We start from the raw sequence: 14,212 nt of genomic DNA, 5'->3' as shown, positions 1-14,212 counted from the left end.
TTTATAACTGCTGTACAGTCGATTATTATTATTCTTTTTTGACTTTACTTATTAAAATTCTATTTTAAAATGTATTTTGTAACATATTTAGCTCTGAATTTCTTTTCTCTAAAACTCGCTATAGCGAAATTCCTTGAGCATCATTTCAACTTTGTGATATTAAGAGTATAGTGTAGTTTAAATAAAATATATTTTGTATGGAATTTTATTTACAATAAGCTGACTTACTGTACGGGGAAAAAAGTGTATATACCATCAATAAACTAGTGCTGAAAAACACTACGAAGTCATGCACAAAACTAAAAAATATGTACCTACAAAATTAATATAGCTAAACAATTCTAATTTATTTCATTTTAATAAAAAAAAAACTTTCTTTGTCGGTGGCTTAACGTTGTTAGATTAGATGGAAAAAATTTTAGTAGTTCATTCCATCAAAATAAAATTAATGGCAATCAGTGTCTTTTAAAACAATGATATTGCTCTAGCTCAACTCTTGATGGTTAAAACTTGTCACAATTAAGCGATTTTCTCTGGTTCTCATCCCTGTTGAACACCAGTAACCTTCCACATTATCTATTGGTTTATATCGACTGTAATAACCTACTAGACCCAAAAATGCTCTAATCTCAGTTTTGATCTTAGGTACAGAGAATTCGGCAACTGCTCGTATATCAGACGGTTTTCTATAACCTTGTCCGACAATACGTCTTAGATAAAGAACATGATCTTGAGCAAAACGGCATTTTGAAGGTTTATTCGAAAGTTCTGCTACTTTAATACGCTGCAGTGCGCAATTCAGATGTTCTAATGATGATTCCAGGTTGTGGGAAATACTAACATGAATTAAACTAATATGAGTCATCGAATAATGAAATAAAACTAAATTGCCAAAATAAACTATTTATTAAAATCTATAAAATGAAAAAAGACCTAGCACATGCTGGAACTTCCAAAATAGCCGGGAAAAGAAACTATGCACTCTGAAACTCGCATAAAAGCTAAAGTAAGCATCCGATAAGAAATCGTTAATCCAACTGAAAGCAGGCAAAATGTTCTAGTTATCAAGAGTTTCAGAACGCATGCGTTAAAAATCAATCAATAACAAATACGAAAAGCTTTCTCATAACAAGATATTGTTAGATTTATATTGTTAGATTATTTTAATAAATTCCATCTAGATAGACTGTTGTCAGGAAGAGGTGTATAATCCCTCACTGGCACTGATGTTAAGGATTGTTCTGTTAGAAAATGCCCAGGAGTTAAAGGAGCTAAATCGTTGGACTCACTTGAAATTGGTGTAATGGTTCTTGAGTTCAAGCACGCTTCAATTCGCACTAGAAGCGTGTAAAACTCTTCATAAGAAAGTATGGTATGTCCCAGAATGCGGTGTAAATGGTATTTCATGGATTTGACACCTGCTTCCCAGATGGCACCCATGTGAGGCTTTGGCGGAGTGTTGAAATGCCAACTTATGTCATTGGTTAGATGAGGGGATATTTTATATGTAGTCCAGTTGCAGTCCTCTTTCAGTATTTTAGATGCACCTACAAAATTAGAACCACAGTCACTATATAGATCAGTACACTACCCTCGTCTACTGATGAATCGCTTTAGAGCAGCTATGAATGCCTCTAAAGTCATATCACCCACTAGCTCCAGGTGAATAGATCTTGCTACAAAGCACACGAATCTTAAGAAATCTAAGAAGTATGTCAGCAAGAGACGCAGAGTTTGAAAGTTTTCGACAATTGACGGTTTTATCTCGTTTTAACCGTCATGTGACAATACGCCGAAATAGGTTGGAGTTGAATTAATTGTGAAAACGTTGAATAGAATAGTGTGAACTGCGTCTTTTTGCATAATTCGAAAGGAAAATCAACATAGAAGGGAAAATCTATTTGAAAGAGGGAAAATTAAGCACTTCTTAAAAACATCTAATGAAAAAAACACCTTTAAGGACTTTTAAAAAACGAAAATTGAAAATAAGTACCTTTAAGAACTTTTTGAAAACGCTACTCAACCTGTCTATGAACGATACAATGAATAAAGTAAATATTCAATTAAGATAAAAGTTTCAGATAATACAATGCACTTATGTATTTATTCTTCCATCTTAGAAATCGTGATCTAATGTTTGTATGATAAAATTATATTTCTGAGTTGGTAACGACAGGAAACAAATCTCATTTTTTGCTTCCTTAGTCAAAACTAATTATTGATAAAATTGCATATAGATCAGATAGAAGAAAATAATTTTAATATTTTATTTCATAAAAATTCATTATACAAATTCATGAAGATATCAAACAGTCAAACTTGATTGTAACCTTCTGCAGACAAGGTAGCTTATGGTAATATGCTGTAATACGTCAACTCAACAGATTTAAAAGACGCTGGGAAAATTCTATACACATAAGAGTAAGTAAAGTTATTTTTACGATATTATATAAGGAATGTCTTATTTTGGAAGTATATACACTAATTCTTAATTTGCAAAATCGAATACGAACTAGCGGATAGAAATGATTTATTATAAAATTACTTGAAGCAATTTAGAAAGATTAAAAAATGAAAATCTGAATTAAATTATTATTTAATTAAATAGCCGTAGTACACAACGAAGAACTTACTTATATATTACTTACAAAAACTTACTTACATATTTTAATGGCGGAATTTTTTTTCTGTAGATGAATACTAGCGTGTTAGACAACAGCAAATTTACGCCAACTTATACTACAATCGTAAAGAATTTCCCCACGACATCCAAAGATAGCCTACATTGGCGTTTTCAGCAGCGAAAAGAATTCCCGTATGGTGCGAATGCTTATAAGGATGGAGAAACTTTTTCTATTATAAGTATTAAGATTTGTTTACACCCTAAAAATGTATATGAAAGCTCGATTTAGGGTTACTTTTAAAAAAAATCCGTCATACAATTTTCTGAGTTTCTCAACATCGGATTTAAAGAGATATTACATCAGTTCTTACAATGCAGTGTTTTAAAAAAATAAAATTACACAAATAAACCTGCCAGGGCAGTCTAGTCGGCAATATTTACTGACTTGTTTCGAGAAAAATTACAAATAATTAATACATTTCCTATAAAAACTACCCATTCTGCCAAAAGCTAAACTCATTATTACTTTAAAACTTTTGCCATTCAACCCTCAACGCAACAAAAATTAAAATTATTAAAAATTTGAATAGGTTTTCCTTTATTTTTTTAAACAATATATTTTCTTTCCGTCATAAGAAGTATGATGAAGTATTATACATGCTAAATAAAGTATTAATAGTACTTTCCCACACAAGCAATAAATTTGATATGAGAATGAAAGTAAGACATTTCATTTTATATGTTATCTAATTGAAGTTTTTCATGGTACCAAATGTATTTTATTCAAAGGCTTCTTTTTTTATATAATTTTTTAATATTAAATATGTAATCTGTGTAATTAATTCTTTAGTACCACTATGGATGATACAATAAACAAAGTGAACACTTAATTACCTGAGTTGGTAATGGCTGGAAATAAGTTTCCTTTTTTGGCATCCTTGGTTGAAAATAAATATTTATAAAGTTGCATATATACAGTTACAAAAAAAATAATTAGACTATTTTTTCATCTATGCATTTTATAAATTTATTAAGACATTACAAATTGCCAAATTTGACAGTAAGCTTTTGTATACAGGGTTGCTCATAATAAAATATGCTGTAATATTTCATTTCTAATGATTCAGAGGACGCTAGAAAGATAGCATTTCTAGATATTAAATATGATCGCTTCCTAGCAATTTCCAGATTGTAACCGTCTGTATATTAGGCTTGCTAATTTTAGTCTGCTACAATACTTCAACTCTAATGATACAAAGAGTGCTAGGAGGATAACTTTCCAAGAGATTTAACCTAATCACTTTCTAGCAATTTCCTGATTATAATCTTCTTCATACCGATTGGCTCAATGTAATCTGCTACTCCGAAGATTCAAAGGATGCTAGGAAAATAACCTTCCTAGACATTTAATCTGATCACTTCCGAGCAATTTCCTTTTTTGTTATATTATGTATGGGTCTGGCTCATTTAATGGACAATCACTTCATTTACAGACCACTTTATTGACACTACTTCATCAACAAACCATTTAATCGACTGGGTCATTTCCTCGACAGGCCTGCTTCGTCGACTGGCCATTTCTTAGTTTAAATTGTAACGCAGACAGGGCTCATTTCGTCAACAAGATCGTTTCATCGTCAAGGTCATTTCATTGACAGGGTCGTTTCGTCAACTGGGTTGTTTCGTCGACATTTTTATTTCGTCGGAAGGGTAATTTGGTGAACAGGTTTGATTCGTCGATAAGGTCATTTCTACAACAGAGTCTTTTCGCTGACAGTGTCGTTTCGTGGACAAGGTTGTTTTATCGGGGATTGAGTATCCAGGTAGAATATTTCTGTTATTTGATAATCAAAAATTCTCTACAAATTTTTTCAAGAGGAAAAAAACTGTATCACATTTACATTTGTAGTTGCAAGTCAAAATACTAAACTTTTAAGTAGAAAGGGGTTCTTGTTATGGAAGTGCCACTTCTTAATTTTTACTTTAGTTGCAATTTTATACTTATTAATCATCTTTAACAATGGAAGATATTATATTATGAATGGAAATGCTTATTACATATTTCAATATTAACATTTAAACTACTGTTTTTCTATTAACATATAATGAGAAAATAAGAACTAACTACTACATTAGGCTAAAATGTACGATAGGTGTAGGGAAACTGTGGAAACGTCTAGCAGGAATTTATTTTTATTACAATACTATTTTAACGTTTAGAGAGGTCTGGTAGGACACTATTCTCATACAAATATATTTTATTTACAAAATAGCATAAAATGGTGGTCACAATTTATTAAATAAACGAACTTTGTCTATTAAGACTGTTAGAGTTTTCTATGAACTATAAGTAACACAAATATATGGAACACTGTGCATCGTAGTTTGATTTTTTATTAAAAGCATGTTAATGAATAGTTTCAATATTTCGCTGATGCAATAATTCACTGTTTTTTTGCTGTTATTTTCTCCCTTCATTCACTTGCAAAAATTATTCACAGTTGCTACTGCAAATGATTTTGTGATGCTAATCTATAATAATGCGCTTTAAAAATTTAGCCACTAATTTTCGAAAAAAATACGTGTTAAATGTAACTAAAACATCAATCGTAAAAAAAAATTCGTTTCTGCTACGCGATGTGAAGTAAAAGAAATAGATAATTTTCAATTTTTAAAAAAAAACATCTTTAATGGCAACTACAACAAAATATAAGAATTTTGCTTCAGGCTTAATTTAAAAATTTCAAAACAAATACACTAAATTACAAAAACAAAAGTAGCAAAACGCCTGATCAAATGACATCTATGCTAACAAATCTATTGAAGAATTATTTTCTATTGTTTTGAAAAGTCTTTTTTAAAACAATAAGAAGAAATTAGGCCTTGTTAGTTAAAATATGTACTTATACCATTTCTTAAGTGATAAATTCTCAAACTATTTTTTTTCGGTCATAAGCAGCGATTTTAAAACGAAAATATCACATGATTTTATATGTACACGTAAAAATTTGACGTTACACTCAAAAATTTGACGTAAGTGAACAAAAACATTTACTCCATAAGAGAAAGCACGAAATTTGAGATATAAATATATAATCAGGACATAATAATTGAAATGGGGCATAAATAAATAAATGCTGATCAAATAATACGTGAATCTAGTAAGCTTTAAAAAAGAACAATGGTATATAGTAGTGTTTAAAATTAAAAAAATAAAATATTGTTAAAGTTTTATCAGAAGTAAATATTTTTAAAGATTCCATTGGAAATTTAATGTCAAGAACTGATGCAGTGTGGAATAAAGCAAGTGAATTACTAAACATAAATGCAAAGACACTGAACGTATACGTTAGACTCAATCGTTATGATATTTTGAAAGATCTGAAACGAAAGTGTGGAATCGAAGAAGTAAAGGAAATTAGCGATGTTTCGATTTCGACTTCGGATGATTCTGACTTCTTAGTTAGTGAGCCAATAAGACAGAATGCATTACCTCCTATGAATTTTCAAACAGATTTGGAAGAAGAAGAATGGGAAAAAATTGCCCCGACGAATGTATTGAGAAGAGAAAAAACTAGAATTCGAAATTATAGGGAATTACAACCAGGTTGGACAGACATAATTGCCCATAAAATCAATGAAATAGCCAAGCTGCCATGTGCGTTTAGTTTCAAACATGCTAAAATTTCCAACATTGAAAATTAAGGTTTGGTTGAAAATTGAAGGTGTCTGTAACGAGTACGGTTGCCAGCTTAAGGGTCATTGTTTGAATGAACCCAAACAAGATCGTGGAATTTCTATTCAAGTTTCAACGTCTAACACTAGAGGAATATTGCACATCCAGAAAAGACACTTAAGAGGTAACAGGCACTCAGAAGTTGGCGAAAGTCTCCTTCATAAAAATGCATCCACCTGGCGAATGGATGCTTCAAGAGGTATGCATTTTGGGGAACCTGTACCAAAGAACTTATACGCTTCGCGTAAAGAAGGGAAACTTCCTATTCTATCAATGCTAAATCGTAACGATCTTTCCCCCAACTTGGGTGCTGAAGGTGTACTGCAGGAAAGCTACCATCAAGAGTGATTGAAGAACGGGCTCAGATCAATTGACTTTAACCCTATGCACTCATATTTCCTCCGTTAACTATAATCGGATTCGATTTTGCTTTTAAATTTTTTTCAGTTCTCAAATTTAGCAGGATTATAATTTATTTTAAAGTAGTTTATATTTAACAAAAGTAATTTTTATTAAAAAATGAAAATTCATTAAAACTTTAAAAATTTGTGTAAAATTGATTTCCACTTGAAAAAAAAAACTTTTTCGATTTGTTAATTTTTCCATAGGTGTATATATATAAGAAATGTGCTATATATATAAAACATTTTAATTATACATACTTAGAGTTTTAAAAAAATAAACAAGACACTTGTTGCTGAATTTGTTTTATTTTTATTAAACTTATCTAAAAAAATTTCTTTTTGGCTATATATTTTAAGAATACACTTTGCAATAAAATAAAAATCACACAAATAAAATTGCATACATTTTATACAATAAATAAATATTTGAGCAAGTTTATGAAATAAAATAACATAAAATTAAAAAGATGCAATATTGGTTAATTGGAACTGCACTAGGAGCAAGTCTGCATTTTTTTTTATACATAATCTTCAATTTTAGAATGCCTTGAGCACAATCTACATCTGTTATGTAGTCAGTCTGTCAGTATCAACATTCTGTAACGATACAATTTTGCTTGCCTCTAACCATTTCTTGCACCTAATGTTATAAGAAAAAAATGCACTAAAATCACACAGTAAGATTAAAGTGCTAATATGACATAAGAATGCTGTCTAAAGGTCTGGTTTCTTAGGACAAGCGCCTTATCTGGGCGTCAGCGGGACGTCAACGTCCCGCTAACGCCAACAAAATACTGGTTTGTTAGCTCAAGGCCTGGTTTCTTAGAACTAGCGCCTTATCTGGGCGTCAGCGGAAAGTTGACGTAGAGCGGACGCCAAAAAAATACTTTTTTGTTAGCTCAGCATGAGCAGTCGGCCCAACGCAGACATTATCTCTAATTGCGCATGCGTTAATAACGTTAACAAATATTTATTTTGAATTTGTATTGATTTTGTTATTGTCGACCAGTGTTTTAGAGAACAAATAATGACTTTGTCCAAGAAAAAGCACATTATAGATGAGCTAAATGAAGAGTGCTATGTTTAATGAAGAAGCTATGTTTAATGTCAAAATCAAAATCTTGTCTGATTTCAATGTGCTGTTGGATGTTGTCCGCCATTGCTTCTGTGGCTAACGTCACGTTGTAATCCAACTGCAGTTGAGTTGGACGGCAGTGGTAGTTCAAGATGAGCGTTCGATGACGTATACTATCAAACTCACAAATGGACCAATCAGAGGTTAGCGCTGATTTCCAGCTGACGGCGTCCTGTCCTAAGAAACCAGGCCTTAATTCGACAACGGGACATAAAATGAATGGCATTAAAAAATTATATTTATTATTTTTCTTAAGTATTAATATTTTATTAAATAGTTTTAAAAAAGCAGGCAGTGTTTAAAGAAAATATTTAGAAAGGAAATTTAATAACAAAACACTTCATTGGGTGATTAAATAACAAAATCAATTAAATTTATGTTTTACTGGAAGTATCATCTTCATAGCATGCAGGGGCCCAGGGCACAAAAATATTTTAGACCTATAATGTGTCGTAATGTTTAAAAACAAACTAAAAAACTTGACACACAAAAAATAAATCATTTTTAAGATACAGTCCTTGGCCAAATTATTAGAAGCTCTATAAGATTCGATGTAAAATTATAATTATCAAGTGAGACTATAAAGCTTTATTGTTTTTACGTAGCTGAAACCGGTTTGCACTTGTTTACGTTAGCGTATCAATTAGTTAACATTGTAATGAAATTAAAAATAAATACAAATAAGAGGTATATGAGAAATCTCTTTAATAAAAACCCATTTGGACGTCTAATTTTATAACATTTCGTCGAATTTGTCAGCCTAATTTAACCAATTGATACACAATCGTAAATAAGTACAAACCGGTTTCAGTAGCGTAAATACAATAAAACTGTGTAGTATCACCTGAGTAATTAAGATTTTGCATAGAATCTTACAGTGCGTCTAATAATTTGCCAGGGACTCTGTAATGCAATAATTTTAACTTATTTTGGTTACCACAAAAGCTCAAATAAAGTACTTTTATACTATGAAAACTTAAAAAAAAATTGATACTCTAACCAGTTGTAATCCTCATATAATAAAATAAGAAAAATAGTTTTCGGTTGACTTTTTAAGTTTTCTTGGTGATAAACTACTCCAATTATTGGTGTTTGATAAGCAATCACCATTTGTAGAAAAAAAAATGCATACTCTATAAAAAAAAATATTAAAAATATACAAGGTACTGTTTTTAGTCTTAAATTCTTTTTAATGCAATTTTTCAAAACAGTACGATTCTCTAGGACCCCCTGAGAAAATGGGGTCCTCGGGCTTTGCCCTGTGTGCCTATTGTTTACGGGACATTTAGAGCTAACAGGTAAAAAAATATATATATAACCACTATTAACCACTCTATAAATATTATATGAATGAAAAGTAACACTTTTTACAATTAACACTAGTAGAGGCTGTTGGTTGCGTCAGCTCAGATTGCATGGAAAACTGGGGTAGAGGGATCGAGGATTGGAACGAAGATCGAAGGTAGGAGGACGAACCGAAATAGTTCCTGCGCGGATGAATACCGGCGGAGGAGCATCAACCGGCGGCCAAGTCAGGGAGTGAAAAGGCTGAAGTCCAGTATTTAAGCAGATGACAGTATGAAATACTTTAAAAGAACAGCCAACCCAAGCTACAAAACTGAAGCAAATAAATTAAAAAGAACCATCTCTGAAGAGTGCAAAAATTACAGAAATTCTTTATGGAATGATAAAGTCTCATCACTTAACAAGGACGATAATTCTATATGGAGAATGGCTAGAGCTCTAAAGAAAACCCCTCAAACTAACCTTCCCCTGAAAGATACAAACAACTTAGTCTACACTGACTCAGACAAGGCAGAGGTCTTTGCCAACACAATGTAAGAACAATTTAATTTAAATGACGAACCCTCTTGCCCAATGAATGATAATTATGTGGAGAACTCTTATAATAATATTATAACAAACTACCCTGATAATAATAATCCCCATTTTACGAATGATAACGAGATCATTAATATTATTAAAAAGTTAAAAAACCGAAAGGCCCCAGGGCCTGACAATATCACCAATGAGATGTTGAAAAACTCACCCCCTAGCATCATTCCAATCTTAACAAATATCTTCAATACATGTATCAAAAATTGCTACTTCCCAAATAATTGGAAGAAATCAGACATAATTCTCTTCCCCAAACCAGGGAAAGATGCCTCAAACCCCAATAACCACAGACCTATCAGCTTACTTTCAACCATTTCCAAAGTTTTTGAGAACGTTATTAAGATCAGACTTAACAGTTACCTAACCAATTTGCCTGATGAACAATATGGCTTCAGGGCCAATCTCTCTACCACTAAACAAGTTATTACTCTTATGGAATTTATAAGTAACGGAAAATTTAAAAGAGAAACAATGGCCCTTATCCTACTCGACGTCGCCAAGGCGTTTGATCGGGTATGGCATAAGGGTCTCATTGTAAAACTAAATGAGATGAAACTCGAACGTAATCTACTGCTTCTCCTGAACTCATATCTTAACAATAGATATTTCAGAATCAAGATTAATAACAACTACTCAGTGCACAAGTTAATCAGAGCAGGCGTACCCCAGGGGTCAATTTTAGGCCCCATCTTATATATTCTGTATACTGCCGATTTTCCCATTAATAAGGACAACAGAAATAATGAACTAGTGGCCCTTTATGCAGACGATACGGCAATCGTTACTAAATCACTAAATACAAATAGGGCAGTTGATTTACTTCAAGATAAACTCCACACAGTTGAAAACTGGTGTGCCAAATGGAGAACCAAATTACATCCCGACAAGAGTCAATTCATGATCATAAACTCCAAAATTAAAGCCCACAAAATCTCCAACTTAAGGCTATTCAATGTCATTATCACCCCAACAACACAAGTTAAATACTTAGGTATTATAATATCACAAAACCTTAGTTGGAGTAAGCATATCGACGACATAATAAAAAGAGGCAGAGGAGCATTTTTTGCTCTCTATGCAATACTGAACAAAAACTCTACACTAAGCTTGAACAATAAAAGAACAATTTACCTACAAATTATTAGGCCAATTTTAACATACGCATGCCCAGCCCTTACGACCATGACTGAAAACTTAAAAAAGAAACTCTCAAATTTTGAGGGCAAACTTCTAAGGATCATGCTTGGGGCCCCAAGGGCAATAAGTAATAAATTGTTGAAAAAAGACATGAAAATAGAAGATATTGCTAACTATATGGCCACTCTTAATACGAAATTCTATAACAAAGCCAAGGACTGCACTGATGCAAACTTCAATAAGATATTCGACACAGATATTATCGGTGAAAATTCAAATTACAGCCCACTCGCGGCATTTCTCTCATCAGATTGCATTCTATCTAAGTATTATAACATCCCATGATTCCCAATACACACTACACACGCAAACAACACATCTACACCTGAACTCTGGTAAACCTGGTGAAGGAGCAACCTTGTTCGCAGGGTCCGATCCGGGGGAGCCAGAGATCTGTAAGCCTAAGAATAGTGAGCAACCCGGCACGAGCGGTGACTTGCCGGGACGGCCGGGTCACTATATTAACAATAACACCAATGGTTTTTTTGCCACCTAGTTTACCCCATGTATTATTATGTAAATAATTTCGTATCTATTCAAGTAATTTGTAAATAATTTTGTATATAGTTTATCTTGACTTTAATATTTTTATTGCTTATTAATATTATTCATCCTGTAAATAATTAAATGTGCTAGTGCTTGTATATAGATTTATCTCTTAAATGGAGTCTCTCCAATCCCTTTTTCACTCAATCATATCATTGTACCTTATTCAATTTATGACTACCTAATCTATGCCTATTAAATTTAGATGAATCAGTTAGCGGCGCATCGCGCCGAATACTGAGCTACTATACATTTCCAACGTTCCAACGTTCCAGCCTTCGAGAGAGGTTGTAGTGCAGCGTCCGAGACTTCGTCCCGATATCCCAATTTCTTCCCGGTGACGCCCACCTGCAGAATGCGATATTTACAATCAAAAGTTTAAGTTTTTAATTGTTCTTTTAATAACAACTTTTAATGTTTTTAAAGAATAACTTGTTAATTGGAGTTTGTGAAGTTTCGTAGATGGTTTGTTATCTTTCAATATTAAAGAGGATGTTTCTTTGCCATATTGTTTCATTTTTTGAAAGTCTTACATCTCCATCACCGAAGCATATACAACACTATTTAAATAATTTCATATATGTAATGAACTTTCAAAAATTTAAAATGTCAGATTTATAGATCTTTTTCACATTTCTTGAAAAACATTTAAATTTTTACTTAGTTATATACATAAATTTCATTTGTAAATATTTAATTCCGACCAAAAAAGATAAACGCACTTATGGAATTATACAGAATTTAAAAACCAAATAAAATTAAATTAAAGTCAGACACTATAAATTAGTTACATATTTAGTTGCAATTCTAAGTCACTCTAATCTAATAGGTTCATATAATCAATCATTGAAAAATAATTCACCGAAATCTTCGAAAATGCTTAACTATTTACTTACATTTCGATATTTTGAGGACAGCGAAACAATTTCAAATTTGGATAACCCGCTCTATTTACATTGCAGTAAGCACATCTATCATAATTCTTTGCTTTGCTCACAGAAGAATCACAGAAAAATATTGAAAGAAGAAAAGAGGATTACAATCTTTATCAAAACTGAAAACAAGGAAAAAAAATCAACAGAAGATAGGTTATACAAAGCGCACTTACTTGTTAGGGATAATTGTCAAATTAATGCCCGCCATTGATTGATTTCTCATGTGCTTCTCTTTCCAAACTCTCCTTCCAAAACTAAGGATGATATTGCGCATGCGCTGCGCTCCTGGAAACAAACTTCTCCGCCGTACACGAATCGCTGGCATTGTGCCAGATTTTCTTACGACTTTCGCGAGTTTCCCATCTTCTCCCTTATACAATCTTCGCCCTGGCTGACCCACAGCCCACATCAGACATTATTGAAACGACAAATCTGCTCTGGAGACAAAATATAAAATTAAACTGGGTTAAGGCGCATGTGGGCATCCAGGGCAACGAAGAAGAATGACGAAGCAGCCTAGATGGCCATTGGGTTAGACACGGTGGAACTCCAAGGGCTGAGGACCCCAAAACAAGTTAAGAGTAAACTGAGGGATAATATCCTTATTAAATGGGCAGAGGAGTGGAGGAACTGTCCAAAAGGGAGGCAAACCTATGATCTCATTAAAACACCATCAACTAAAAGGTTACTTACAAACTTTTACCTAAATCAATTCATTACTGGCCACGGAGTGTTCGGAGTGTATCAAAAAAGGTTTTTCAACAAAAGTGGTATCTGTCAATATTGCACGGAAGAACAAACCATTCACCACCTTCTTTTTGATTGTGCACACTTCCGGTCACTCCGAGGGGATTTACTAATAAAACTGAGCATCAGATCTTCTCAAGTAATGACTGCAAAAATATCGTCAAGGAAATCATCAGGGTCACACTAGAAGATCTACTAAAAATTAATCAGGTCTAGTCTCACCGGCCCCCCTCTCCAGATCTTCATTCGTTACCCCAGTAGAGCCATCGGCCGGCATCCGGGCACGCTTGCTTTTACTTTGTGCTCCTCTTGAGTTTTAACTTCTTGCTAGTCTTGACTTGTATACCTCTCCGGCCCTGACTTGTTGCTGGTTTTAACTTTTAAATTTTAAATCTTTTTTAACGCATGTAACTTTTTTGTATTACCACTGGTTGGTTTTATTTTCATGAATCCCTATTGATTCATGGTTTTAACTATCTTGATCACTTTGTACCCCTTTTGGCTTGTTATTGCTCTTTTAACTTGTCGTTGTTATATATTTTTAACTTTCCCCTTTTGGCTGTGTATCGCCAGCGTTTTATTTCTTGTGAATGTTTTGAGTGCTTCTTATAGCAGCGAGGCACGGCCATAATAAGGGTCTGTAGACCTAATATAAGGATCTTTTGATTCGGCTGTCTCTTGCTCAAAACACAACCAGTTTTTACTTACTTTATCGCTATGCATTGTTCTTTATCTTTCTTGTGTATTGTAAATTTTGTATCTGATGGCCTGTTGCCATCCATCCACTTGATGTAAATTTTGTATTTTGTGTTTTTAATGCCTCTCTCGTTTGCCCATAGATGGGCGGGTCGGGGACATACAATAAATACACTTTTATCATGCAAAAATTTACCATACGCGTATGGCAAAATTTTACTATAGACAATATCACATAGGAATATTCTATGGTATTTTTATGAGAACCTAGCAAATTTTTCTAAGGGTAGTGAC

The 14,212-nt window shown here is 32.9% G+C and overlaps 2 protein-coding genes across 2 annotated transcripts; both read right to left on the bottom strand.

Moving 5' to 3' along the window:
• Positions 1-1,158: 1,158 nt before the first annotated feature.
• On the bottom strand, positions 1,159-3,122 carry LOC122272617 (uncharacterized). The gene is made up of 2 exons (XM_087151507.1): positions 3,119-3,122; positions 1,159-1,547 (listed from the first exon to the last, which is right to left on the bottom strand). The coding sequence occupies exons 1-2, from the start codon at positions 3,120-3,122 to the stop codon at positions 1,159-1,161; spliced, it is 393 nt and encodes a 130-aa protein (XP_087007633.1).
• Positions 3,123-7,056: 3,934 nt separating this feature from the next.
• Positions 7,057-14,196, bottom strand: LOC147804301 (uncharacterized). Its single transcript, XM_087152291.1, has 2 exons — positions 12,649-14,196; positions 7,057-7,403 (listed from the first exon to the last, which is right to left on the bottom strand). The coding sequence occupies exons 1-2, from the start codon at positions 12,882-12,884 to the stop codon at positions 7,331-7,333; spliced, it is 309 nt and encodes a 102-aa protein (XP_087008417.1). The 5' UTR covers positions 12,885-14,196; the 3' UTR covers positions 7,057-7,330.
• Positions 14,197-14,212: the final 16 nt, after the last annotated feature.

The sequence above is a fragment of the Parasteatoda tepidariorum genome, chromosome 9 (assembly GCF_982258835.1).
Source record: "Parasteatoda tepidariorum strain Cologne lab strain chromosome 9, Ptep-v5.0, whole genome shotgun sequence".
NCBI lineage: Eukaryota > Metazoa > Arthropoda > Arachnida > Araneae > Theridiidae > Parasteatoda > Parasteatoda tepidariorum.
This window is presented reverse-complemented; position numbering and strand designations above follow the sequence as displayed.